At 37.1% G+C, this 27,704-nt stretch overlaps 1 protein-coding gene across 3 annotated transcripts in view; it reads right to left on the reverse strand.

Moving 5' to 3' along the window:
• CBLB (Cbl proto-oncogene B, E3 ubiquitin protein ligase) overlaps window positions 1-27,704 on the reverse strand; it is a 230,380-nt gene that overhangs the window by 71,559 nt on the left and 131,117 nt on the right. For all 3 annotated transcript variants that reach the window (XM_010838541.1, XM_010838540.1, XM_010838539.1), the window contains exons 8-10: window positions 26,968-27,055; window positions 23,990-24,121; window positions 7,861-8,064 (exon numbers count right to left, since the gene is read on the reverse strand). In XM_010838541.1, the coding sequence (XP_010836843.1) occupies window positions 7,861-8,064; window positions 23,990-24,121; window positions 26,968-27,055 (424 nt within the window). The remainder of the gene's footprint in view (window positions 1-7,860; window positions 8,065-23,989; window positions 24,122-26,967; window positions 27,056-27,704) is intronic.

A 27,704-nucleotide genomic window follows, 5' to 3' on the forward strand; every position in this document is an offset into this window, starting at 1 on the left:
TAGTTACTTAAGTTCTTCATCCTACTTGAGAGAATATGCACTTGATCATGTCTTAAAATTAATTTTATTGAATTAGGTATAGTTGATTTACAATGTTGTGTTAGTTTCTGCTATACAGCAAAGTGAATCGGTTATACATATATCCACTCTTTAGATTGTTTTCCCGTACAGGTAGGTCATTACAGAGTATTGAGCTACCTGTACCTAATCATTTGAATATACTTCTGTAGAAAATAAGGCTGTTGTAAACTTATCTAAATTATTTAGTCCTTAAAATAATATTTCAGCTGATATGTTGGCAACTTTGCATTTTCTGAGTTTTAAACCTACAAGGTAGTCGTACTACAGGAGAGCTTGGACCATAAAGAAGTCTTGAGCACCAAAGAATTGATGCTTTCAAACTGTGGTGCTGGAGAAAGAGATTTTGGAGAGCCCCTTGGACTGCAAGGAAATCAAACCAGTCAATCCTGAAGGAAATCAACCGTGAATATTCATTGGAAGGACTGATGCTGAAGCTCTAATACTTTGGCCACCTGATGAGAAGAACTGATTCATTGGAAAAGATCCTGATGCTGGGAAAGATTGAAGGCAGAAGGAGAAGGGGACGACAGAGGATGAGATGGTTGGATGGCATCACGGATTCAATGGACATGTGTTTGAGCAAACTCTTGGAGACAGTGAAAAACAGGGAAGTCTGGCGTGCTGCTGTCCATGATATTGCAAAGAGTCAGACATGACTTAGTAACTGTACACTAAGTACAGTCACTGTACTTAGTGACTGTTAGTACAACAAGGTAGTTGTACGGTAAGTTTAATGTGGCCCATGATATCTTAATTATGTATACATTAATACAGAAATACAGCCAACCTCTTGCCAAACCAATCCTATTGTAATGTCTATTTCTTTTTAAACAATGACACACGATAGTATCTAAAAGAAAAAATACTTCTATAGACATCTCAAAAATACTAATAGTTAATTCTCAGAAGTACAGCAATAATTGTAGGAGTCTTGAATAACACTATATAAAGAATAATGTTAATAATAACTGATACTTATGTACTCATGTACTATGTACCAGCACTGTTCTAATGGCTTCACATTAATTAACTCATTGAGTCTCAACCCTAAAGTTTTCACAGGCCAGGTCACTGAGGCATAGGGAGTTAAATAACCAATGATGGCACACAAATACTAAGGAGCAGAACTGGAACATGAACCCAGTGTGCTGCACACCAGGGACCACAGCTCTCTTAAGGACTGTATAGTTAACAGGGTCACCGCTGATAACTCAATGAAAAAATTAAAAAACAAAACTTTCCCAAAGGCCTGCACTGTGTGTTAGGCACTATGCAAGTCTCTGAGAATGAAAAGAGCAAAGCATGCCCTCCAGGGCTCACAGTCTACACTGCAGGAGGCCAACCCAAAACTAAGTCCAAGATCAAGTGCTTGCCTCTTCACACATTCAAACTACTTCTGAGGAATGCGTGACAGGGTCTTCAAGGTCCCCTATATCATATTACACTTGAACAAGGTAGTTTTTTCCTTTGATATTCACATACTAATAAAGAAAATGCTACTCATTTGCATGGAAAGCTTTAAGAAAATGAGTAAACAGAATGCAATTACACGGCAAACAACAACCTGCGACTGTGGACTGCTTACGGTCGTTCAGGACTTTGCCTGTGTTGCATGGGAGGAGATGAGAACCACTAGCATGCATCAGTGTCATTTTTTCTCGATGAGTCTGTCCCATGGGTTGGAGGATGCTTGCATCTCTGCCCCCAGCCACTAAATGTCAGTGGTTCCCTTGATCTCTCGGTCACTGTGGCAATGAAAGTGTCCCCACATATTTCTGAAGGTAGAACTCACCCATACTTGAAAACCATGGTCTACATTTCAAATGTATGGTTATTTTTGAATTTCACTTTCATTGTAAATTTTGTCCTTACTGCTCCAGCATGGACTTGAGCCCTGTGGCTGGAATCTAAGTCACATTAAAAAGGTCATACCACCCTAAGAACACTGCAAAACCACTGGGATCTATACACATGAATTCTTTGCTCAGAATAGGAGTACTATGGATCCTTTCTTCACACATTAGGAAAAGGAAGAATTAAATGATATATTAAGTTTTCAATTAGCAATATGTATTTAATTAGTGATGGGAACATTAGGAGGATGTATTAAAAAAGATAAAGGAATAATAATTCCTTTGACATCTGGTCACACCTGATTTTCCTCTTACATGGTCACTCACTAAAATTTTAAATATTGTTTTAAGATAATATAATGTTTAAGACCAAGGAAACTAATCTTGGTTCACATGCTAGGTCAGTCTATCAATGTATTTGTACCAAATCTTCATTTGTTTGTAATTTATGTATTTTATAAATAGTATGTTCTGTCACAGTAATTGCTAAGGAACTGTGGAGATTCTTTACACCTCTGGCAAAATAAAATAAAATTCTGACCTAGCAACAGATACCTTTTCTTAGCTTTGATCTGACTAAAGTCAGAGAGGATTTGATCTTACCAATCACACCCTGGACTTCCTCTAAGGGCTCACTCAGATCCAATTATCCTAGAAATTCAGACAGCTTGAGAACTCAAGCAATGGTACAATTTCAAGCAGAACCTAAAACAGCTTCTAGTGAAACTCATAAAATAGCCTATATCTAGAAAGGCAACTAACACACTATATTATAGATTTATAGGTTCTTGCTTCTGCAAGATTAGCATTACTAAATAAACTTATAAAACAAACAATAAAGATACATTCTATATGTTCAGTTTGCTACTACTTATAAATTCCAGCTGCAGATATCACCATGACAACAGGAATATACAAACAGCTAGGTTCTCTATGCTTTGATAGAAGCATTACTAATTTGAATAATGTAATATGCTTCAGACAGACAGGAACAATTTCATAATATAGTTGTAAAAGAAGGGAAAGGTGAAGAGTATTTGAAATGGCAGATAAAAGAGAATTAATTCCTTATGCTGGACAATGACTGACCGTCACTCATGGAGTTGAAAGAATGAAATGTTTTTAAAATGAATAAATTAAAGAATGAATGAGGCAACAGAATGATAACAGAGTGGAAGAAAATCAAGTAGAAGAGCTATTGTGTCAAAATGATCTGTGGTATTTGTTTATAACCTCAGCTGAAGACAGAACTGCATAAAATCTGTAATTTGGTATTTTGCACAGATATAGCCAAGTCTTAAGACTGGAATGAAAAAGATGCTTAAAATCAGGCCACTGCCCTCATAGACCATGTGAACATGCATGTGCATTTATTATTTCACTTAATATATGTCTAGGTACTAAGAAACACAAAGATAGATAAGATATTGGCACTGGCCTTAAGAACAGTCTAATGCAGAAGACAGTCCTCTGAATAAAACATAACAATTTAGTGTAACTCTTGAAACAAAAGTATCTATAAAGTGCTATGGAACATAATATCATAACACTGTTTTTCCCAATTATTCAGAAAGAACTGATGCTTGTAGTTACAGTAAAATTCAGGTTTTACTGAAAGTAAAGTGGCAGTGATTTATGAAATATTATAAAATTCACAATCTGTTTAACTGACAAGAGGCAGGCCAGGGCGCACATAAAGACATATAATTGAAACATGATTCCTCAATTTAAAAACAAATAATCATAAGTTCTTTAAGTTTCTTCAATCTAACTGCTCCTGGAAAGTAAAGAAATGACACTGACTGAAGTGACAGCTTTGCTGAGTAACACTACTGACTTCTGGGACAATAAAGTCTGAGAGCAGCAACAGTCTTCTATTTTTTGGGGTAAACTCCTTGGAAGGAAAATTATGACCAACCTAGATAGCATATTCAAAAGCAGAGACATTACTTTGCCAACAAAGGCTAGTCAAGGCTATGGTTTTTCCATTGGTCATGTATGGATGTGAGAGTTGGACTGTGAAGAAAGCTGAGTGCCAAAGAATTGATGCTTTTGAACTGTGGTGTTGGAGAAGACTCCTGAGAGTCCCTTGGACTGCAAGAAGATCCAACCAGCCCCATCCTAAAGGAGATCAGTCCTGGGTGTTCATTGGAAGGACTGATGCTGAAGCTGAAACTCCAATACTTTGGCTACTTCATGCAAAGAGTTGACTCATTGGAAAAGACCCTGATGCTGGGAGGGATTGGGGGTAGGAGGAGAAGGGGATGACAGAGGATGAGATGGCTGGATGGTGTCAATGACTCTATGGACAAGAGTTTGGGTAAACTCTGAGCGTTGGTGATGGACAGGGAAGCCTGGCGTGCTGCAATTCATGGGGTCGCAAAGAGTCAGACACAACTGAGCAACTGAATTGAATTGAATTGAATTGAAAGAGAAGATCATTGTCAAAAAATCTCAGCTCCCTCAACAGAAAGTTCACCAGCGTGCCAGAGAGAACACAACATGCATGGTTTGAGAGTGCGTGAAAGACCAGGGAAAACCACCAGAGTCACCTTTGACTGTTCTGTGCTCATTTCATGTTACCAGTGATTCCCTTCAATCGTCAGCGCCACTACTGAAACAAAGCTCCAGTGTCAACTTAATTCAGTGGAAATCAGGCTGAAACTGCAACCTTTCCCAAACTCATGTAGGGTAAATACCATTTTCTCCCAACCAGTAAGGTGTACAAAGTTCTTGAAAGAATTACTTTTATGGCCCTTTCCCCCGTCTTCTGACATGAATCACTGAAAGTAGAAAGCCCATTTAGTAAAGAAAATTGAAAATGCCTTTTTCCTAGCTAGGAAACATTACCATCTAGTTCACTGGAACTACTTCAGCTGTTGTACTTGTCTCAAATACTTTTCTGTCAGCCCCTATTATCCATGCATTCAATAAGCATTCTTTAAATGCTTTAAAGTGTCCCAGATCTGGGGATGGAAATGTTTTTCTTAAAGGGCCAGAGAGTAAATACTTAAGGCTTTACAAACCAAGAGGCAAAATCAAGGAAATTACATAGGTATCTAAAAAATCATTTAAATATATAACCATTTAAAATGTAAAATCATCATTAGCTCACAGGAAAACAAATACAGGCCATAGATTAATGATTTTAGTGCTAGATCATAGTCAAATATTCAGACCAAGCTAAGACCATTAGGTTCCTAAATTAAAAGGAAAGGTCTTTTGCAATAAGACCTAGCCTCTTCTAATAAGAACCTGGAGGAATGATCTAATAATGCTGTCCAAAAAAATTATCTACTGGTTATTAAGTATTTCTATTATATCTATCTATAATAAATATTTTGATATGTATAGAAATGTTCTACATCTGTACAGTTTGACAGTGTAGCTGGTAGACACAAGAGGCTCTTAAGCATGCCAAATATGCTGAGTGTGACTGAAGGACAAAATTTTTAAATTTATTAAATCTTAATTAGAAACATTTAAATAGCCACATACAATGAGTATATTGGAAACAAACATAATAATTACTTATACATCTAATTAGGAGGGCCTAAATGAATTAGTTAGGTTTTTAGTGACCAATTATGGCATAAGTAACTTTATAGGTTAATGCCAACAGATCACAATTCAAATTATTTTTAATTTCTGGTTATTCGTGATGTACATTATATTATGAAACTGAAAAGAACTGCAGAAGACAGGTACTTATGCACTATCAAGTACAACTTGTGTGACATGTTCCAAAGAGGACAAAAGAGGTGTACTGCATGATGGCGCACAACTAAAGTTTTAAGTACCAGGAAGACCTAGAATAAAGCACCAGTTCTGCTTAAAGTATCACTTGGATCTTTGGCAAGTCATTGCACCTCCTTCTTCAATGGCCTCCTTTGTAAAACAGCACATTAACAGTAGCTTCTCTATGGGGTTGGTGTCATGACCGAATGAGATCAAAGATTTAAGAACCTAGAACACTGTAAGCTCACTGAAATCATGTTACTACTTTATTTTACTTCATTAAAATAATATTATATGACAAATATTTTAGGATACAGTCCACAATCTGACTTGGTAGAAACCATTTCATCACATTGCATGTGAGAGCTACATATGAAGTGTTGGTCATCACTGCATTTTTATCCAACAGACATAACTGAATTCTGGCTCCACAACTTCCTAATGCAGCACATCAGAAGCCTACCCTGAGCCTCATTTCCTTATCTGAAAAATGAGAAGGGTATCTTCCTCTTCAAGGTGAGAGAATAAAAGATGTGAGAAGTTTTGTTCATATACATATTAATACTGGTAGAAAATACTGATTAGGAGTTCATCTTAAAATTTAAGTCTCAATTCCCTGTTTCAGTTAGAGCTTTTTGTTTCTTGTTCATCTTTTACATAGGATTACTGAGGAACTGAGGAATAATTACTTCCTTTCTTCCATCTCTTGGGCTAAAGGTATCACAAACTTCAAAACTGAATACAGTTGTCAGCATTAAAAGACAGAATCAAGAGTACTTTCTCTTAAATGATGACATATTTACGAAAAACCAGTGAGGTGAAGAATAAAAATCATCTCATACCAAAGCAAACTTTGAGAGTAGCCATTCTGGTGGTGGTAATCTTATCTCCATATGCAGAAATTTGAGAGGACTGAAATATCTACATGACCATGTGTAAAACAGATAGTGGAAAGCTGCTATGTAACAGGGCACTCAGCCTAGTGCTCTATGATGACCTAGAGGGGTAAGATGGGGGGTGGGGTGGGAAGGAGGCTCAGGAGGGGGATGGATATATGTTTACTTAAATTTGATTCACACTGTTGTACAGCAGTGACCAACACAACATCATAAAATAATTATCCTCCAATCAAAAATAGAGTAAAAATAAATCCTAAGGACAAGTACTTGGTAAGCATGGGAACACTGGAACACAAAATGCAGGAGGGCCAAGAAATAAACTTTGACATAGCCCTAAAGAAGCAGTAACCCCCCAATCACCTCATCTGTTTCCTGTACCAGGTGTCTCCCTAACTCAGAGACCCAGATGCATATGGCAGACATGGTCTGGTGCCATCACACATTATCATCACTCTACCTACACAGATGGCAAACAAGTTGCATATTACCTGCCATATCCTAACAAATTAGAGCAGAGGTTCTACAAGGCCATTCAGGCCAAGTCTGAACCCAGCAGGGACGAGGACCATGACTGATTAGCCACACTTGCCCTGAGTCAGACGGAAGGGGGGCACCTTCAGACTGTGTGTGCCAACCCTTTCATACCACTCGTTACCATTTCTCTAATTTTAAGAGCAAATATCACTCAATCACTTCTGAGTGTAAGCTGAATTTCATGTATCCTTTTATACAGAGAATAGCCTGATAGCTCAGAGTCCAGTTCTCTGGATCATTACATTTCTCGTTTGTTAATTACTCAACTGGCATTTTGGTTCACTGACTAGTCCCTGTGGGCTTGGTTGCATAAACTGTGTAGTAGCATCCATTCCCAGTGAACTGACAAAGTTAATTTCCTTCGAGAGCAATATTGATAAGCAAACCCCAGACTATGGTAACTTCACAAAGGTAATATCATCACTTCTAATTTTAATAATTTCCTTTCTTCGATTTTCTTCATGGATATGCTACTGCCAGTTAAACATCAGATGATGTTTAATTCTATATGAAGGCTCTCACCATCTCTCATTTTGGAGTTTAAAACCAGCAAGAGCACTGGGAGTAGTTTAGTTCTTTCTCACCCAATGATTCCAACAGCCTTTCGACATTACTTATATCTTCACCTTTCTTTTGATTCTGGAATCTTTCTTTCTCAAACCCAAGCAAATTCAAGCATACCCTACTTGTGACAGCATCATTTCTTTTTCATGTCCACACAACACATGGAAAAAAACCTATATTTCCTAGTTTACCTTTCGAACATTTGCCAACCGATTCATCATCAAGGACTCTTCCCGGTCATCATCATCGTCCAAGTCCAGCATCGGCATTCCAAAAGGGTCGATGATGCTACAGCACCTTGATCCTTCATCCCTCGGATCAAAGGGGTCCACGATGATGGGCTCCGTTCCTTTTATTTCGCAGCGACAGAATGGGCAGCCCTGGCCGTCTGACTCCTGAACAAACACAAAAATTGTACTGATTGGTCTCTGTTCAAAAATAAAACAAAACAGAAAGAGGCCAACTATAGAAAAACTATACAACTATAAAAAAAGAAGTTAGGAGGAAAAAAGAGGGTTTTGAGATAGGCAGTAAGGTTGGGGGAAGGTCAATCTTGGTGGTGGAGTAGAACATAGAGCCAACAAAATAAATGCTCATTATTTCAAACTTTCAAAGAAAAACTTCTTTAACAAAACCTTTGATTTGCCAAAGAAAAAGAGCCTAGCTTTACTGAATGTTCATTTACAACTTTAATGTATCAAACTTTACAGAAAATTCAAAATTGACTCATATACCTCATTACCAAAAGGCAGTAGTCCTAATTAAACATTTGATAAAGAGGACATTTTGATAAAAATTTCTATCATAAAAAAAGTGGTAGTATCATTTGGAACAGTACCTTTCAAAGTCAATTCTGAAAAAAGTTCCTGTGCACATAACTATGGCTAAATATTTCCATTTTGATTGCTGAGGTCTTTTGAAGTCCTGATTTATAAGCAATCAGTGGGAAAAATTAAGTTTATATTTAGAAGGCACAACTGTCTTAACAGCTGGTCACCCTGACACAGCCCATATGGAATGTAGTAATATGTGAGTTAACACATTTTGTCCCTCATCTTGCTTCCAAAGTAGATAATGCAAAAAGATCTGTGCAAATACTTTGGGGCCAGAAATTCATTTATTAGTTAATTACTGAAGTTTTAAAAAAATCTCCCAATTTCATTTCTAAAAAACTAACTACATTAAGAATTCACAATTGGTAGGAAAATACGATGACTGTTTTCTAGCCCTGCAGATAAGCCTGACTTTTAGAGACAGATGGTATATGACATTCACCACCATCTTTTTGTTTCTGTATTATACCCTGACTTTAGTACTTTATTACTGTAAAAACAGTAAAAATACAAGATCATATTAAAGGCAGAAATGGCATGAATGAGCATCATTTCAGAGATGAGACTATGAATAAAAGGGCTAACATCTTTAAAGAAACCATTCAGTACTTAAGACTGTCCCGTCTGCTTGGTTTGATGGGAACGTGGTGATCTACCTGACCTCCAGTGATACTCTAATCAATGGTGGAGTAACACTTCCGCTCTCCTCTCACAGGACGAGTTAGTATACATTCTGTGTCAGATTCTGTGGTAGATTTATTCTGTGGTAGATTTCTGTGGTGGGTTCTTTCCTTCCCAAGGCTTACTGTGATTTACAAACTGAACATCTCCTTTCCCAAACAAATTGTCAAAATAAGAAAAACAAATGTTCGTTGGATTGGTTAATTAAAAAAAAAAAAAAAACTACAATTCTTTAGTCATCTACTGTTTACATAATTTGGGAAAGAAACTTGGAATGGTAAAAGAGTTGAAGAGATATAGACAGGTTATTACAAAATTCTCTGATGGTTATTGCCACATGTGCTCAGGTCTGGTGGGCTTCAAGGCAATTCAATTATCTGCTCCATCATTTTACAGATAATAAACCTGTTACTTAATTCTCCCATCTTACACTGATATTTTCTAACACAGGAGCAAATATTTAAGGAAAACTCAACCTTTCTCCTATCTTTTGATAATAAGAACTGTAAGTACATATTCAATATAGGTTATCATCCAGGTATAATCCCCTAATTATAAAAGTCAAAAGGGGTCCATATTGTGTTCCTGCAGGGAATTTTCCTACAGATCTACATAAGAAAATTTCAAATAGATAGTTCTAATATAAAAGAGCAAGATGCAAAAGAACTGATGTTCTCCGCATCTTTAATGCATGAACGATGGAAACTGGTACTCTGGGCCCTAAGTAGAGCAATACAAATCTACAGTAATTAAAACAGTATGGAACTGGCATAAAGAAACACATATCACTGAACAGAACAGAGCCTAGAAATGAACCCATGGATATATATGGTCAATTAATTTACAACAAAGAAGCCAAGAATATACAGTGGGAAAAGGGCAGTCTCTTCAATACATGGTGTTAGGAAAACAAGAGAGTCACATGGCATAAATAAATTAATAAAGACTGGACTGTTACTTTATACCATATATAAAAATTAACTTAAAATGGATTAAAGAATTGAAAGTAAGAACTGAAACCATAAAACTTATAGATAGAAGAAAATTTAAGTGGTAAGCTCCTTGACATAAAACTTGGCATGAATTTTTTAACCTGACACCGAAATTGAAAGCAGCAAAAGCAAAAACAAACACGTGGGATTACATCAAACTACAAAGGTTCTGCATGGCAAAGGAAACCATCCACAGAATGAAAAGATAACCTACTGAATGGAAAAAAATATTTGCAAGTGACATCCAAAATATAGAAAGAACTCATACAACTCAACAGGAAACAAAAGACAAAAACAAACTACTAACAATCTGATTAAAAAATGGACAGATCTGAACAGACATTTTTTCAAAGATATATACATGACAAACAGGTACATGAAAAGATATTCAGTGTTACTCATCATCAGGGAAATGCAAGTCAAAACCACAGTGACACGTCCCCTCACATCACTTAGGTGGCTATTAGCAAAAAGACTGGAAACAACAAGTGTCGGTGAGGACGTGGGCAGGGAAAACCCTTGTGTACTGCTGACAGGAATGTAAATTAATGCAGGCACTATGGAAAACAGTATGGAGGCTCCTCAAAAAACCAAAAATAGAACGACCATACAACCCATCCAAATCCCACTTCTGGATATTTACCTGAAGAAAATGAACACACTAATTAGAAAAGATAGATGCACATCCTGTGTTCACTGCAGCATTATTTACAGTGGCAAAGATACGGAAACAACCTAAGTGTCCGCCAATGGATAAAAACTGTGGCATGCACGTACATGGAATGTAATTTCACCACAGAATAGAACGAAATCTTGCCATTTGCCACAAGATGGGTGGACCTCAAGGGCATTATGCTACCCCGTGGAGTATAGGCCACCAGGCTCTTCTGTCCATGGGATTTTCCAGGCAAGAATACTGGAGTGGGTTGCCATTTCCTTCTCCAGGGGATCTTCCCAACCCAGGGATCGAACCCAGCTCTTCCACATTGCAGGCAGATGCTTTAACCTCTGAGCTACCAGGGAAGCCCAAGAAATTAGCCAGAGAAAGACAAATACAGTATGGTCTCTGTTGCACATGAAATCTAAAAATCAATTAATTCCAAAGAAAAGTAAGTTCAGATACAGAGAACAGACTGGTGGTTGCCAGAGGCTGAGAGTGGGCGATGGGGGGAGTAGGTTGTGGAGGAAATGGGTATACAGCTTTTTTCTTTAAGTAAGCTAAATGCCACTAAGTAAACAATTAAAGTATAAAGGAGCTGATATTCCCTGTGTCTTTAAGGCATGAAGGGTGGAAAGCAATACTCTGGGGCCTAGGTAGACACTTCATTCATTTAGACATTTTTAAAAAAGTATTAGAAATTTCCAAACATAAACAGAAGCACAGAGAAAAGTGCAATAAATCTGTATGTACCTATCTCCCAACTTCAACAATTATCAATTAATGCTCAATCCTGTTTAAGCTATATGTTCACTTGCTCCCTCCACCCTTGGATAATCTTGAAGTAAATCCTACGCTTCACATAAAGTGAAGTGAAGCCGCTCAGTCGTGTCCGACTCTTTGTGACCCCATGGACTGGAGCCTACCAGGCTCCTCTGTTTATGGGATTTTCCAGGCAAGGGTACTGGAGTGGGGTGCCATTGCCTTCTCCAAGGGATATTCCCAACCCAGGGATCAAACCTGGGTCTCCCACATTGCAGGCAGACGCTTTACCATGTGAGCCACCAGGGCAGCCCTGGTAACATGGCTTACACGTCACATAAATCATTTGTAAATGTTTTAGTATAAGCACCTAGAAAACAGGAAATCTTTTAAGACCTAACATACAGTTATCATGACTACAATTAATCTATCCAATCTAAATAATTAAAATCATATTACTTTTGAGCACAGTGGCTAGAATGAATAAGCAACTGCATTCCCCTACAAAGGATTCCTTAGGTCAGTTTGCATGTTGTCTGGTTAAAGATAACTTCCAGTTTATATGATCTATTTCCTGATAAAGGATAACTGAAAAGATTGTGTTTGGAAAGAGGAGAAAGTGATATGCAATAACAGTATCTTGATGGTACAAGAAAAAGACTGGGAACAGTTCATCTAAAACTGAACTTAGGTTTTTGGCCATCTCTCCTACCTTCAAGTATAATGCTATACAATTACTTATGTAAGAGTAGCTGCTTTATGGGTATATGTCACAAAATATATTTTCTGTTAAGCTTTATCTTTGTTGAGAGTTTACATTAATTATTAGGATCAAAATCCAGCTGCAATGTACTTCAATTTTCATTTGCAAACACAGATCACACAACTTGCCTCTTCCAAAATGATTTCATCCACTACTTTCTCTACAAACTGACTACTGTCATATGAAAATTAGGTTTGACCATATTCTCAAATTTGGTACTCAAATTTTCAAATTTGGGTGCTATTTCAGTACTTCACCCTTGTTTCTGTCAGATGGTTGATTAAACACAAAGAGTGTCTTCAACAGACATAAAAATTATCAGAATTGCACCTTAATAATTAAAATAATGCTTCTGTCAACATACACTTAACATAAGATGGTAGAACACATGTTAATGAAGAAGAACCAAAAAATAATTCCTTCTATCAGCTCCAAAAAGTCACATTCTGAGAAAGTTAAGAGGAAGTACTTGGACTCCATCCATTCTGATTTACTCAGTAGATTTCACTTCCTCAAATAAATCCTACCAAACCAAAAGAGACAGAAAGTTAACAGCCAGTTCTACATGCTCTGAAACTATGTAAGATGCTCATGATAAAATTCTAAGATTCATTCGGCAACAATAAATACTGTAAGTTTATATATCAGTCACCTTCCATATTCTTTGTTTAAATATTGTTCAGTTCTATATTATCTCTTACATACTTTCTTTTATTTTTTTAAAGATAAATATAACATATAGTACAATTTATTTTGCCCTCTGGATGATTAATTATTTGGAGGCATACTTTAAGGTCAATCACTTCATGCCTTCCTGCAAATACAGTATAAAGTGAGGGTCCTAGAAAATATATAGTGCTTCATGAGTCCCATTCTGGAGTGCATTTTATATTTTTACTGGTTTTATGTGCGTGTGTGTTTCCCATCTCAGTAACTTCTAATGTATATCACCATGCTATACTTCACACAGATTAGAAGCTACCATAAATCTTTTTTTACAACATGAAATGACTATAAACAAATAACTAACTAAGTAGATAAATACACATACACATACTGACAGTACCTTGGGTCCAGGCTAAGCATTTTCAGAGCACAATATATTCCACAAAAACTCAGCAAATTCTTGTTATAAAGAATGAGGGCTTCCCTGGTAGCTCAGTGGTAAAGAATCTGCCTACCAATGCAGGCGGAGAAGGCAATGGCACCCCACTCCAGTACTCCTGCTTGGAAAATCCCATGGATGGAGGAGCCTGTTAGGCTGCAGTCCATGGGGTCGCTAAGAGTCGGATACAACTGAGCGACTTCACTTTCACTTTTCACTTTCATGCATTGGAGAAGGAAATGGCAGCCCACTCCAGTGTTCTTGCCTGGAGAATCCCAGGGACGGGGGAGCCTGGTGGGCTGCCGTCTATGGGGTCACACAGAGTCAGACATGACTGAAGCGACTTAGCATAGCACACCAATGCAGGAGACATGGGTTCAAGCCCTGGTCTGGGAAGATCCCACACACTGGAGCAGCTAAGCCCATCCACCACAACTACTGAGCCTGTGCTCTAGAGCCCATGCACTGCAACAACTGAAGTTCACACACCCTAGACCCCCATACTCAGCCACAAGAGAAGCCACGGCAATAAGAAGCCTGTGTAGCACAATACAGAGTAGCCCGCCCTCGCCACAACTACAGTAAAAGCCCATGTAGCAACAAAGATCTAACACAGCCAAAAATACGTAACTAAAATTATTTTAAAATAGAATGAACGAGGAAGCAAACTGGCTCTCCCTGCAGCCAAAGCCCGGGAGTCTGAAACAACTGGACAAACTGCCTCCAGGACTGCGGGAGACAGCCCGGTGGCCCCCATATATGTGGGGACTTCCCACATATGCTGTGGCCTCCCACCCACACCTCCAGCCAGAGACCTTGCACAGATTACATCTAATACCCTGGCTGTTTTCGAGGATGGCTACAAGAGACAATCACAGGTCTCCACAGAGCACTGGGTAGGATTCTCTGAGCTATACACGGTAATCAGGAACCCAGAGGCTTCAGTGCTGTCTTCCCTTCTCAATGGCATTTCTGGTGTCCACCTAAGGAGTCTTCTTAGCCAGCCCTGATACACTTGGAAATTAAACAGAGAATCCACTGCATACATTCTTGAAAATTTTCATCATATATGTTCAAAACTTACCATAAGCATAAAGATTTGAAGAGATCAAGCCCTGAGCCTTTGGAGTGGGAGCACTAACTCCAAGACCCTAGACTACTAGAGAACTAACCCTGCTGCTGCTGCTGCTGCTAAGTTGCTTCAGTCGTGTCCGATTCTATGCGACCCCATAGATGGCAGCCCACTAGGCTCCTCTGTCCCTGGGATTCTCCAGGCAAGAACACTGGAGTGTGTTGCCATCTCCTTCTCCAATGCATGAAAGTAAAAAGTGAAAGTGAAGTCACTCAGTCATGCCCAACTCTTAGCGACCCCAAGGACTGCAGCCTATCAGGCTCCTCCGTCCATGGGATTTTCCAGGCAAGAGTACTGGAGTGGGGTGCCATTGCCTTCTAGATGGTATCAAATAGTGAGAACTCACACAAAGGAAACCACTGGAATACAAGATCTAGCATCCCCCAACTACCAATAGCACCCTGTGCAGGACACCTCATCTAAACAACATCTAAACAACAAACAAAACAAAAATACAAACCCAGTCATCAGCAGACAGGATTAGCACCTCACACAGCCTTGCCCATCAGAGGAAAAACAAACAAAAACTCAGCACAAATCTCACCCTAGAAGAAGCTTACACAAACCACTGGACCAACCTTAGGAGCACAGAAACCAAAAGGAAGAAAGAATTCAACCTTGAAGCCTGGGAAAAAGAGACCACACACACAATAAGTTTAAAAAAAAAAATGAAAAGACAGAGAAATACTACAAAAGTTAAGGAACAAAATGGAAACACAGAAGTCCAAATAAATGAAAAGGAAACTACCCAAGAAAGAATTCAGAAAAATGATACTAAAGATGATCATAACCTTTGCAAACAAAATGGAGAAAATGCAAGAATCAATTAACAAAGACCTAGAAGAATTAAAGAACAAACATTCAGAGACAACACAATTACAGATATTAAATATACTCTTATCCTCTTCCATCAGAGGTCAAACAGAATAAAAACTACAATCACAGAAAACTAGCCAATCTGATCACATGGACCACAACTTTGTCTAACTCATGAAACTATGAGCCATGACATGTAGGGCCACCCAAGACGGATGGGTCATGGTGGAGAGTTCTGATTAAACATAAAAGCTTTTGCACAGCAAAGGAAACTATAAGCAAGGTGAAAAGACATGGGTGAAAATAATAGCAAATGAAACAAATGACAAAGGATAAATTTCCAAAATATACAAGCAGCTCATACAACTCAATAGTAGAAAAACAACCCAATCAAAAAGGGGGAAAAAGACCCAAACAGACATTTCTCCAAAGAAGACATACAGATGGCTAACAGACACATGAAAAGATGCTCAACATCGTTCATTATTAGAGAAATGCAAATCAAAACCACAATGAGATATCACCTCACACCAGTCAGAATGGCTATCATCAAAAAGTCTACAAACAATAAATGCTAGAGAGGGTGTGGAGAAAAGGGAACCCTCTTCCACTGTTAATGGGAATGTAAACTGATACAGGCACTATGGAAGATGGTATGGAGATTCCTTAAAAAAAAACTAGGAATAAAACCACCACATAACCCAGCAATCCCATTCCTAGGTATATACCCTGAGGAATCCAGGGTTGAAAGAGACACATGTATCCCATTGCTCATTGCAACACTGTTTACAATAGCTAGAACATGGAAATAACCTAGATGCCCATCAACATATGAATAGATAAGAAGTTGTGGTACATATACACAATGGAATATTACTCAGCCATAAAAATGAGTGCATTTGAGTCAGCTCTGATGAGGTGGATGAACCTAGAACTTATACAGACCGAAGTGAGTCAGAAAGACAAAGATAAATATCATATTCTAACGCACATATCGGAGAAGGCAATGGCACCCCACTCCAGTACTCTTGCCTGGAAAATCCCATGGACAGAGGAGCCTAGTAGGCTGCAGTCCATGAGGTCACTAAGAGTCGGACACGACTGAGTGACTTCACTTTCACTTTTCACTTTCATGCATTGGAGAAGGAAATGGCAACCCACTCCAGTGTTCTTGCCTGGAGAATCCCAGGGACAGAGGAGCCTGGTAGGAGGCTGTCTGGTGGGGTCGCACAGAGTCAGACACGACTGAAACGACTTAGCAGCAGTAGCAGCAGCAACGCACATATAAGGAATAGAGAAAAATGGTACTGAAGAATTTATTTACAGGGCAGCAATGGAGAAAAAAACATAGAGAATAGACTTATGGACAATAGGGAGTGGGGAAGAGAGGGTGAGATGTATGGAAAGAGTAACATGGAAGCTTACATTACCATATGTAAAACAGACAGCCTATGAGAATTTGCTGTATGGCTCAGGAAACTCCAACAGGGGCTCTATATCAACCTAGAGGAGTGTGATAGGGAAGGAGGTTCATAAGGGAGTGGATATATGTATACCTGTGGCTGATTCATGTTGACGTCTGACAGAAAACAACAAAATTCTGTAAAGGAATTATCCTTCAATGAAAAAATAAACTAAAAAACAAAAAGAATGAATGAGGACAGTTGATGATATTAGAATAAGTAACAGAGAGAGAGAGATCCTTAGTTTTGATGTTCTTTTATGATGGGCAGGTGGAAATGACATTGATGAATCTAGACTCTTCTAGTTTTAATTTGGGAGGCCCATGGAAACAGTTTATCAGGAACACAGACATTCTGATCTGGAGGCTTGGACTAGATCCTATACCCACAAACTCTAACTGTGTGACACTGGGTAAGCCATTTCATCTTATTTGTTGGGTATAATGAAAGAATGCACATTTTAAGGGATATCTGAAAGGTAAAGTAAGAAAAATTAATTCAAAGCTTTCCAAAGTGCTATGCAAATTGTGGTTGTTATAATTACTACAAAAATAATCTCAGGAACAAAACAAAAGAGGTAAGATAGCTGAGGAAACCACAGCCATTACATGACTCTCAAGTGAAAGAGGAGTTTCAACATTTTATCATGTAGTAAGTACTTGTAGTTCTAAGTCTAAAAAGTTTCACTGAGGCTAGAAATTTGAATCCTGGTTGCTTTTGAAAGAATTTCTTAGTGCCTTGAATGTGGTTCTTTGAGCTGACTTCTCAACTCTCAGTTACATATTTCTTCCCCAATAATGTTCTCTAAATATGGGACATATATAAATCTCTTTAACTACATGTCATGTTAAAATCAGAGCTTATCAATTTTCATCTATTGACTTTTTATGAAGCATTTTGAATATTCCAATATCTTTCCTCTAAATTATTTTGAAAAAATATGCAGGAGGAATAACTAGAAGAAAACATTAATTTTATTTTTAACTGAATTAAAGTCCTTGGCAGTAATTAAAAACAAGGCTGCATATCCAACTGGCATATATATATATATATATATATATATATCCATTTTTTATTTTGGAAGGAAAATTTGAACAATATAGTTTACAGTCTGTCCTGTTCATGAACTCAGAAGATACTTTCTATACTCTTGAAATGAAAAATCAAATAAAAACAGTTCCTTACTTGACACCTTATGTAGTAACCCTGCAACATCACTTCCACATAATGTGCTATTACAAAAAAGAAGACATGGAGGAGTTCAGGGTAAAGAAGAAAATGTTTTGTTAATATTCGTGGAACAGTGTGGAAGTGAAAGAAAACTCTCCCAAGTTTCATTGCCAAGGATAGAACAGAAATGCCTCACCCACAGTGATACTGCTTCAAAGAATGCCTCTAGAGAGGTGATTACTCAAGCTTACTTAGTATTCTGTGCAAACTCAGGCTTGCTTATTCAATTTATTAAATAACACAGATGTTTCAGAAGGAGAAAGTATCTGACACCTCTTTGGAGGCATGACTAATGGGCCATTATGACAGCAATTAGAGTAACCACTTGCAGCTTGAAAGAACTGACTGATACCTCTACTGCGCATGTCTTAGGTTTCCATTAATTACATAAACTTTAAGTCTCTGATGAATTTCAATTAAACCAAAGTAGGGCATCAAGTGGAAGGAAAAGTTAGTGAAGAGCGACTTGCTAAAGATTCACAATGGTTGAACACAAAATGTTTTATGGTCTGGGTTTAATATTTCCTACTGGACTCTTGATTTATCAGAGCTTCTTGGCAGACATGCAGCTTTTAAAACCCTTTTCATGTCAATATACCCAACCAAAGTAGCAGAAAGTAACAAAAATATTCCCCATCCATAATTAAATTTGAAAGATAACAGGGTATTCATTTCAAGTGATTATTAGTACTGTGCCCCTCTATAAAATTTTTAGATCTAATTTTATCATCTTGCGGGAATGGACTGGGTCTTTAGTATAGAACCTCAGACAGAGAAGATGCTCAAAGATTGTTTCCTATATAAATAACAATGGTTTTGAGATACTAGAGAATGATGGCTGTCATTCCATGTCAGCTTGTATCAAGCAAGTTAAGGGATATCAAATTATTTTTGTGCCCAATTAAGTTTGAAAACTCAATTTTTTCTCTCAGAAAAACAAGCATATAGAAACAAAAACACTGGCTTTAAAGTCACAAAATACATTCTAGCCCTTTACCATTTTGAATAAGGAAAAAGTTAAAAAAAAAAACAACACATATTACTACATGTACTCATATCCAGAGAGACACATAACATTTCCAATTACATCTACAAGCTTATATACAATGTTTGACAGCACAGTATAAAACTATAGAAAAGTCCCAAACTTGTGTTCATTTGTCCTCATTTTGACAGTCAATTAGGTTAAATTCAGTGAGCAGCTCACTCATGTGAGGATTTAGTATAGCTGATGTCTGTTAACTGTTTTAACTAGATTCACTGTATAAGACCTTTGTTTTTATTAAATAACAGGGGTATTTTGCAATAATGTGTTTAAATGATTGTCAAATACTGCAGTCCATACAAAACTATGAAAGCTGTCAAAACAGATTTTTTGTTTGGCAGCAAGAGGCACTGAGTGAAATCTATATGTACAGGTAGAAATATTCAGATTATCTAAAATGTTCACAAGTTGAAGCTTCTTTAACGACTAAATTCCTATTGAGATACAGACTACTGAACATCACTTTGAAATTCCCAAATGTTGACCCAACAACAGTTCTCTTTGGCATAGAGAAAACCTGAACCAGAGATCACCTGCATGTCTATTGGTGTTAAAAAAGCAATAAATAGAAACTTGGTCTTCCTGGCTATAGGTTTAGTACCAAAAAAGTGCAAAAAAACAAAATGTGAAAAGCTGAAGGGAATTACTCAGCAGCTAATGAATGGAACAAATGGAGCTGAGGCTTGAAATTCTTAGAATTCATTCACAGATCTTGAGCATACTGAAGAGTCTTTGAAAAGACTACAGATACATTTCAGAAGAGAAATGGACAGAACTGAGACATTACAAAGGCTTTTTGACAACTGATCTTCAATATCAATGTCTTTTAACTTGGCATCTTAGTTCTGGACATCCAGGTGGTGCTAGTGGTTAAGAATCTGCCTGCCAAAGCAAGAGACATAACAGACACTGGTTCAATTCTAGGTTGGGAAGATGCTCTGGAGGGCATGGCAACCCACTCCAGTATTCTTGCCTGGAGAATCGCATGGACAAAGGAGCCTGGCAGGCTACAGTCTATAGGGTCACAAACAGTTGGACATGACTGAAGCAATTTAGCACAATCTTAGTCCTAGTCTTCTCTTTTCTGTTTATTATCTAGCATATGAAAATGAAAGTGAAGTCGCTCAGTTATGTCGGACTCTTTGCAACCCCATGGACTGTACCTACTAGGCTCCTCCGTCAACGGAATTTTCCAGGCAAGAGTACTGGAGTGAGTTGCCATTTCCTTTTCCAGGAGATCTTCCCAAACCAGCAATCGAACCTGGGTCTCCCGCATTGCAGGGAGATGTTTTACCATCTGGGCCACCAGGGAAGATCTTAAGAATCTGCCTAGCAAAGCAAGAGACATAACAGACACTGGTTCCATCCTAGGTTGGGAAGATCCCCTGGAGGAGGACATAGCAACCCACTCCAGTATTCTTCTCTAGGAAATCCCATGGACAAGGAGTCTGGCAGGCCACAGTTCATGGGGTTGCAAAGAGTTGGACACAACGTGGGCTTCCCTGTGGCTCAGCTAGTAAAGAATCCACCTGCAATGCAGTTCGATCCCTGGGTTGAGAAGATTCCCCTGGAGAAGGGAAACGCTACCCACTCCAGTATTCTGGCCTGGAAAACTCCATGGACTATACAGTCCATGGAGTCGCAAAGAGTTGGACATGACTGAGAGACTTTCACTTTTCACTATGAGACTAAACAAGAACAACATGCAGATTACAGAGACATATACAAAAACGTATCAGAAAAATGCTTATTAATCATTAAACATCCTGTGTGGGAAGAATTTTAAAGATGCTGAAATCCTGCCTTTGCATATTTTTCATTAACCTATATACAAAATTCTACGATTATATTAGGATAATAATATTATTCATTAGTGACATGAGTGTGATTTATTTTGATTATTTCAACTTTCTAAGCACTTCCGATATTGTCAATTTTTTTTTCCTACTTAACTTACTCAACTACTACTTTATTACTACTTTTTCACACAGCTTCTTCTAAAACTTTACTCAGAGACAATTTTTAGCACTTGACAATTTATGTACTTCCTCAATCTCTAAAACTAAGAAGTACTAAAGAGTTAAAAAAAAAAATTTCAAATATTAACAAATTGACTGAACCTATCTTAATATAAGGCCATTAGATCAATATGAAAAACCATAAACAGAATCAAGTAACTGATTAGCTACAAGCAAGAGGAACTGTACCATTTGGAGACTACAGAATAAAATATAGAAAAGCTGTGGTGATGTAAAGGGCGAAGGATTAATAACACAGCCATGAATACTGGGAAACACCCCTGTGTCCTTGCACGTAACAAACCTATTGTAGTGCACAGACTCACTAGATCAAATACATATCACTGGCCCTGGAGTTTCAAAAGATTAATTTCATTTAAGAAGAATATAGAAACTAAAATAAGTAAAACCTCTTTGTTTTACATTCAGCTCTACTCTTTCACTTACTCTGAGCCACAAGGTAAACAGCTATTTTGAATGACACTATAAACCACAAGGTAAACAGCTATTTTGAATGACACTATAAATGATAATCTTTACTAACCAAAGGTTTCTGCCACCATAGTGGGAACTTCCTCTGAACTTCCAAATGCTAAGTTTCAAGATGAAGATGCTAGGTCTATGCTTGTATTTGTATGCTCCAAGCCCAGGACCACAGAGAAGGGGCTGAAGTATGCAGGGCACCTGTGGAGGTAGAGTACTGGGAGCCTGTACCAGCCTAAAATTCTGGTTTTCTTTAGGGAGAAAAGCAAACTTTTACTTTCTTCAAACCTGTAAGAACCATACTACTGCACCGAAGACGTAACTCAGTCTAAAGGGCTTGACAAACATATTTGGCCTCTGTCAGTTTAATACTTGCCCTGAAATACTTAAAGGGTTTCAGGTAAAGCAAATAATCTTAAAGTGGTCCCCTCCCTGTCAGCCAGGCACTGAGTTAATAACATCTCTAATATTTTCTACTGGTACATTTGAAATCCATTTGCAAACTGACAGTTTTATCTTCTACCTGTGTAACTAAATTTATTGAAACATTTATTTTTTAAAAAAGGCACTGCTATGTCTGCAGAACTATTATTTGTTAACATAAACAGCAAGTAACTTTATGTTCAGAGTTTGCTGATGCCATACTGGGCATTGCTTTTCCTCCAACTTCTCCCTGTACTACTCAAAATTCACAAGCATCATGAAGGGATAAAGGGAAATGAGGGCAAGGAAAACCTCAGGTAAAATATAAATCAAATGCATATTGAAATAGAGCCATGTAGGGAGGTGGAACAATCTTTACTAACGAAGGAAAGACGTCTGGGAGCTCAGAAACAGCTCTGTAAATGTAAATCAGTTGTAATTCATTTCCTACTTCTTCCTCTTTTTCTTCATCCATTTTTAAAAGTTCCCCAAAGGTAAAAAGAGGCCCTCTTCATAAGATTGCAAAAATGTGAAAATCATTAATATTCTATCATCAAGTAATGAGCTCAACAAACATCAATGCTCCTATGAGTTTGCACTGCCCTGTCCGGATCCCCTGAGGCCATCCTTCCTGAGGAAATACACAGGTTCTGGGCTGGAAAGAAGGTTCAGAAATACGGATACTCATGATAACGCTCAATTCCAAATTCTTTTACAGGCTTGAAAGTTTAATGATTTGTTTTCTAAGTCCAATCAACATTACTGACTTCAACACTGACTGTGTTAAAACAGAGTAGCTAAAAAAGTGCTTGAGCAAAATATTCTATGAATCCTCCAAATACTCAAAACTAGAAATCTGTCCAAAGATCTATTTTAAAATCTCCAACCTTCATTACAGATAAAGAAATATTTTAAAGAAGCCCTTGGGAAAACCAATTATTTTCTAGGTCTTATTCTAAAACAGCAAATCAATTTCTATTTATTGAATGCCTACAGAATGGAAGGCAGCTTTGCCTTGTAAATTGGAAAATTTAGTGACTTTGGGAACTAAAGACATTTGGGAAACTTTCTGTCTGATTCTCCTGTTTTAGCCTTACAGAGCACTTGGAGACATTCGTGAGACAGGAGCCATACCTTCTCAAGAGAAGTGTTGAAACATCAAAGTAAGATTTATCTACTAGGGTTTACTTAGCTTGAAAATCTGATCTACTATAAATAGAATCTGGGCTACAATAAATAAATATGGTTAGTTTGCAACATTGGTAAGTGATATTCTGAAATAAGTAGTGTTATAGAAGCAGAACTACTCATGATTAATATTGTAAGATTAAGTTATTTTAATTTTATATATTAAATAAATAATAGTGAAAGAAAGGGCTTCCCTGGAAGCTCAGCTGGCAAAGAATCCGCTTGCGATGCAAGAGACCCTGGTTAGATTCCTGGGTCGGGAACATCCCCTGGAGAAGGGATAGGCTACCCACTCCAGAAATCTTGGGCCTCCCTGGTGGCTCAGACGGTAAAGAGTCCACCTGCAATGTGGGAGACCTGGGTACAAGCCGTGGGTTGGAAAGATTCCCTGGAGGAGGGCATGGCAACCAACTCCGGTATTCTTGGCTGGAGAATCCCCATGGACAGAGAGGGCTTCAGTCCATGGGGTAACAAAGAGTAGGACATGACTGAGGGACTAAGCACAGCACAGCACAGCACAGCACAAGGAAAACATGAAAACCCAACAGAAAGTCAAATGATGGAAGTGAAAGAGTCAAACATATGAGATTTTTTTAAAAATCAACCATTCAAACAAACACTTATCAGTGTGACTTTTTGAATCCTTAAGATGAAGAAAACTGAAAAAAGACATATTCATAGGGAATATAAGGAAGACATCAACATGACTAATTAAATCTTGACTATACCTGCCAGGCTGTAAGACAAGAGGTGCACATCAGGTGCCCACAAGGCTCGATCTTGACATCCTTGTCATTCTCAGCACAAATCTTACAGAGCTGGAAAGTGGAACCCATCTCACAATATAATTCATATTGTTCCTGGAATTGGGGGAGCAAAAAAGGCAACATTAATGTATTTTTTTGCATGAACTGATAATACTGAATTTTCTCAAATACCATGACTTACAGTAAATTCCTCACACTTGATCCTGTCAGATCAAACTACCATTTAAGATATGTTTTAAATTGGTAGTCACAATTTGGTCTATAAAATTAAAAAGATTTTATCAGCAACTGTATAAACTTTTTTAATACTTTGGATTATTTAACATTTTGTACTGTTCCTTTAGGAAGGTCCCTGCATCAACAGGATGATTTAAGAGACAAACGTATGGTTTTAAATGCAATAAAAAACAATACTTTTCTCTGTAAATACCACATACTCATCTAATTTTAATGTCAAAATTGCAATACAGCTGACAATTTTATTTCTTAGACATCTATCTAGGAAATTTCAGGACGGAAAATTTGCCAAGGCCTTTCTGCATGCTATGTACTGTTGTCCACATTTATTATGTCATATAATCTGCAAAGTATAATAAGATACACTGAATTAAAAAAAAAAACTGAGGTTCAGTAGTATAAATTATTTTCCTCAAATTCTATATCAAATCCCTATTTGCATACTCTTTTCCCAGTCTAACACTATCAAAACCCTAATCATTTCAGCTACCAAAAACCGTTTTATTAAAAATCTATTCTCTTTATTCACTAGTTTAGATGCTTTTGGCATAATTAAATTCTCAGTGTTCAAATAATGAAAAAGTCTCTGTCACAAAGAAGATTCATATATACTGGTAAGTATAAAGAAAGTATGAACAGAGACTGTCACTTAATAGGGATACAAAGAAAAGGAGTTATTGAAACAAAAATTTGTTTAAATAAGGCAATGTGTTAGTCTAGTAAGTACGTACTACATACATGGCCTTGGACAGGATGAATAAATGACAATATTTAATTCCTAGCCTAGTGAAAGATCTTACAATCTCAGTGAGAAAAATATATATGTATAAACACATAGATACACACACCCACATACTCATTCATATATAAATTCTGTCTACAATGGTATATGTGTGACTATATAATTTTAAAATAAATTAAGGGAAAGAGTAGATCAAGATGGAAAAGAAGTCCAAAGTATCATATATATCACTGAAATCCCTAAAATACTAGATAAGTATCTATGTGTGTGTGTGTGTGTCCTCAGTCACTTCAGTCGTGTCCGACTCTTTGTGACCCTGTAGACTGTAGCCCATATACTGGTTATGCAATTCAATGGGCCAATCTACAATTATTAAAAAAATTAAAATAAGATACAATCACACTTGCAGAAGCCAATGCAACCTAAGAGGTAAGCTATTCAAATATTTATGAGTAGTTTAAGAGAATGATACTACTCCTGAATATGAATTTTAAAACAATTTTTAAACAATGGCTTTATAATGAGGAATTGTCTCCTGTGTCTTTTTACATATGTTAGAAAACATAGAATCAGTACATAACTTTTTAAATGGCTTTCATATATTAAATTTTTAAAACTGCCCAAAAGAGAACACATGTCAACAAGTATATTTTAATATCAAAACCATAGAAATCTAAAGAAGTAGAAATGAAAAATTATCTACTGTTTTCCCTAAAACTTACCATTTGGTTTTATTAGTTTTATTATTATACAAAGTACAAAATATCCAAATTATAAAATTAAAAAAAAAAGTTTTAACTACAGCTACATAATATTGGAAGTTCTCTCTCAAAGACTGTTGCCAAATTAGTGTTTTTCACTTTTATTTTTTTAAAGTGCATTCACATGTTCACACATGGTAATTTTTATTTATAAAATTTAAGTTACATAATGTCATTTTACAAAATCAAATATTACATAATTAAGCTTTACATAACTTTTTTACATAACAAGATGCAGAAGTTCCCATGTGAGTGTTCAGAGCTACCTTCCTCTTGTTAAAGACTTTACAAGATAATGAAGTATGAGTATACTATGGTATTTAACCTAAGACTGAATATAGGTATTTGGTATACTGTAATTGCACTGACGCTAAAGCTGAAACTCAATATTTTGGCCACCTCATGCAAAGAGTTGACTCATTGGAAAAGACTCTGATGCTGGGAGGGATTGGGGGCAGGAGGAAAAGGGGATGACAGAGGATAAGATGGCTGGATGGCATCACCAACTCGATGGACATGAGTTTGAGTGAACTCCGGGAGTTGGTGATGGACAGGGAGGCCTGGCGTGCTGCAATTCATGGGGTCGCAAAGAGTCGGACACGACTGAGTGATTGAACTGAACTGAATATTTCACTTTTAAGAAAAATGCTAAAGTGAACATCCTGGTGTAGAGATCTCTGTGTGTATATTCAAGTAATATGTATATGGAATCTAGAGTCAAACATGTTTAGGTTTTGGTAACATTCAGTATCACCCTCGAGAAAGACTTTACGAAGTTAACCCCCCGAGTCATAACCTATGAGGGTGCCAACAGTGGATTTACAAGAATACAATTATTGTTTCCAGTAGGTTTCAATTACTCATTTGACTCTAAAAACTAATGCATACAATTATTCTAATCTTCCTTGAAGTTTTCTAAAGCTAAATATCTCTCCTTTCCTATCAATCTGCCTACCTATAGATTTATCTATTTCCCCACATAAATGTCAGTATTATATTGGAAGCAGAAAGATTAACAAGAGATTTTTATCAAAAAAATGAAGAAAGTTCTATAATTTCTTTTCAAACACTCTTAGAATTCCTTAAATATATTTTGCATTAAATATCTGTACATGACTTTACCAATTATTTAGAATGTTATTTCAAAGGCAACACAAATACTTATTAATTTTAAACATGGCTCCAGAAATTGTCCTTACCTGTGTAACTTTTATATGATCATGGGGTGTAGGTTCACATAATCCAGTTAAATCAGGATTATAACTCCTCCCATCAGGATAAAGATAACTGGATTATAAACAGAAATTTTATTTACATAACTATATACAAGTCTTAATTGCCTCTAAGGTTATGTAATCAGATTCTTCTAAATTTAAACACACATTTAGATGTTTCCTTTTTATGTATCTTACATCAAGAATTTATTCTATCACTGTTTCCATAATATTACAATGTTATTTTTAGGAAATTTAAAATCTAGGAAATAGAAATATATAATGAATATGGACTCAGTCATTAAGCAATCATTTTCAATTAAATACCTTTACTATATGTATTGGAGAAGGAAATGGCCACCCACTCCAGTCTTCTTGCCTGGAGAAGTCTATGGAGCCTGGCAAACTGCAGTCCGTGGGGGTCACAAGAGTCGGACATGACTGAGTGACTAACACTTTCACTGGTTACTCATGTTCTATTCCAAAATACTCAGAATATACACCTATTTGCAATTATTATGTCTTTCACATGAAGCACAATTAATGTTACATTTTATACTAGGCTTAGTACCACTAGGAAACAAAAATAGAATTAAAGCCCACAATTTTCTCATAAAAGTTATCCACACATTTTTGTGGTGTTTTCTCTCCCTAGTTGCCCATTCCCTTTCTGTTTCACCTTCCATTTACCCTGGCACACATACACATGTGCACTTACACAA

Source organism: Bison bison, unplaced genomic scaffold (assembly GCF_000754665.1).
Source record: "Bison bison bison isolate TAMUID 2011002044 unplaced genomic scaffold, Bison_UMD1.0 scf7180017864098, whole genome shotgun sequence".
Lineage (NCBI taxonomy): Eukaryota > Metazoa > Chordata > Mammalia > Artiodactyla > Bovidae > Bison > Bison bison.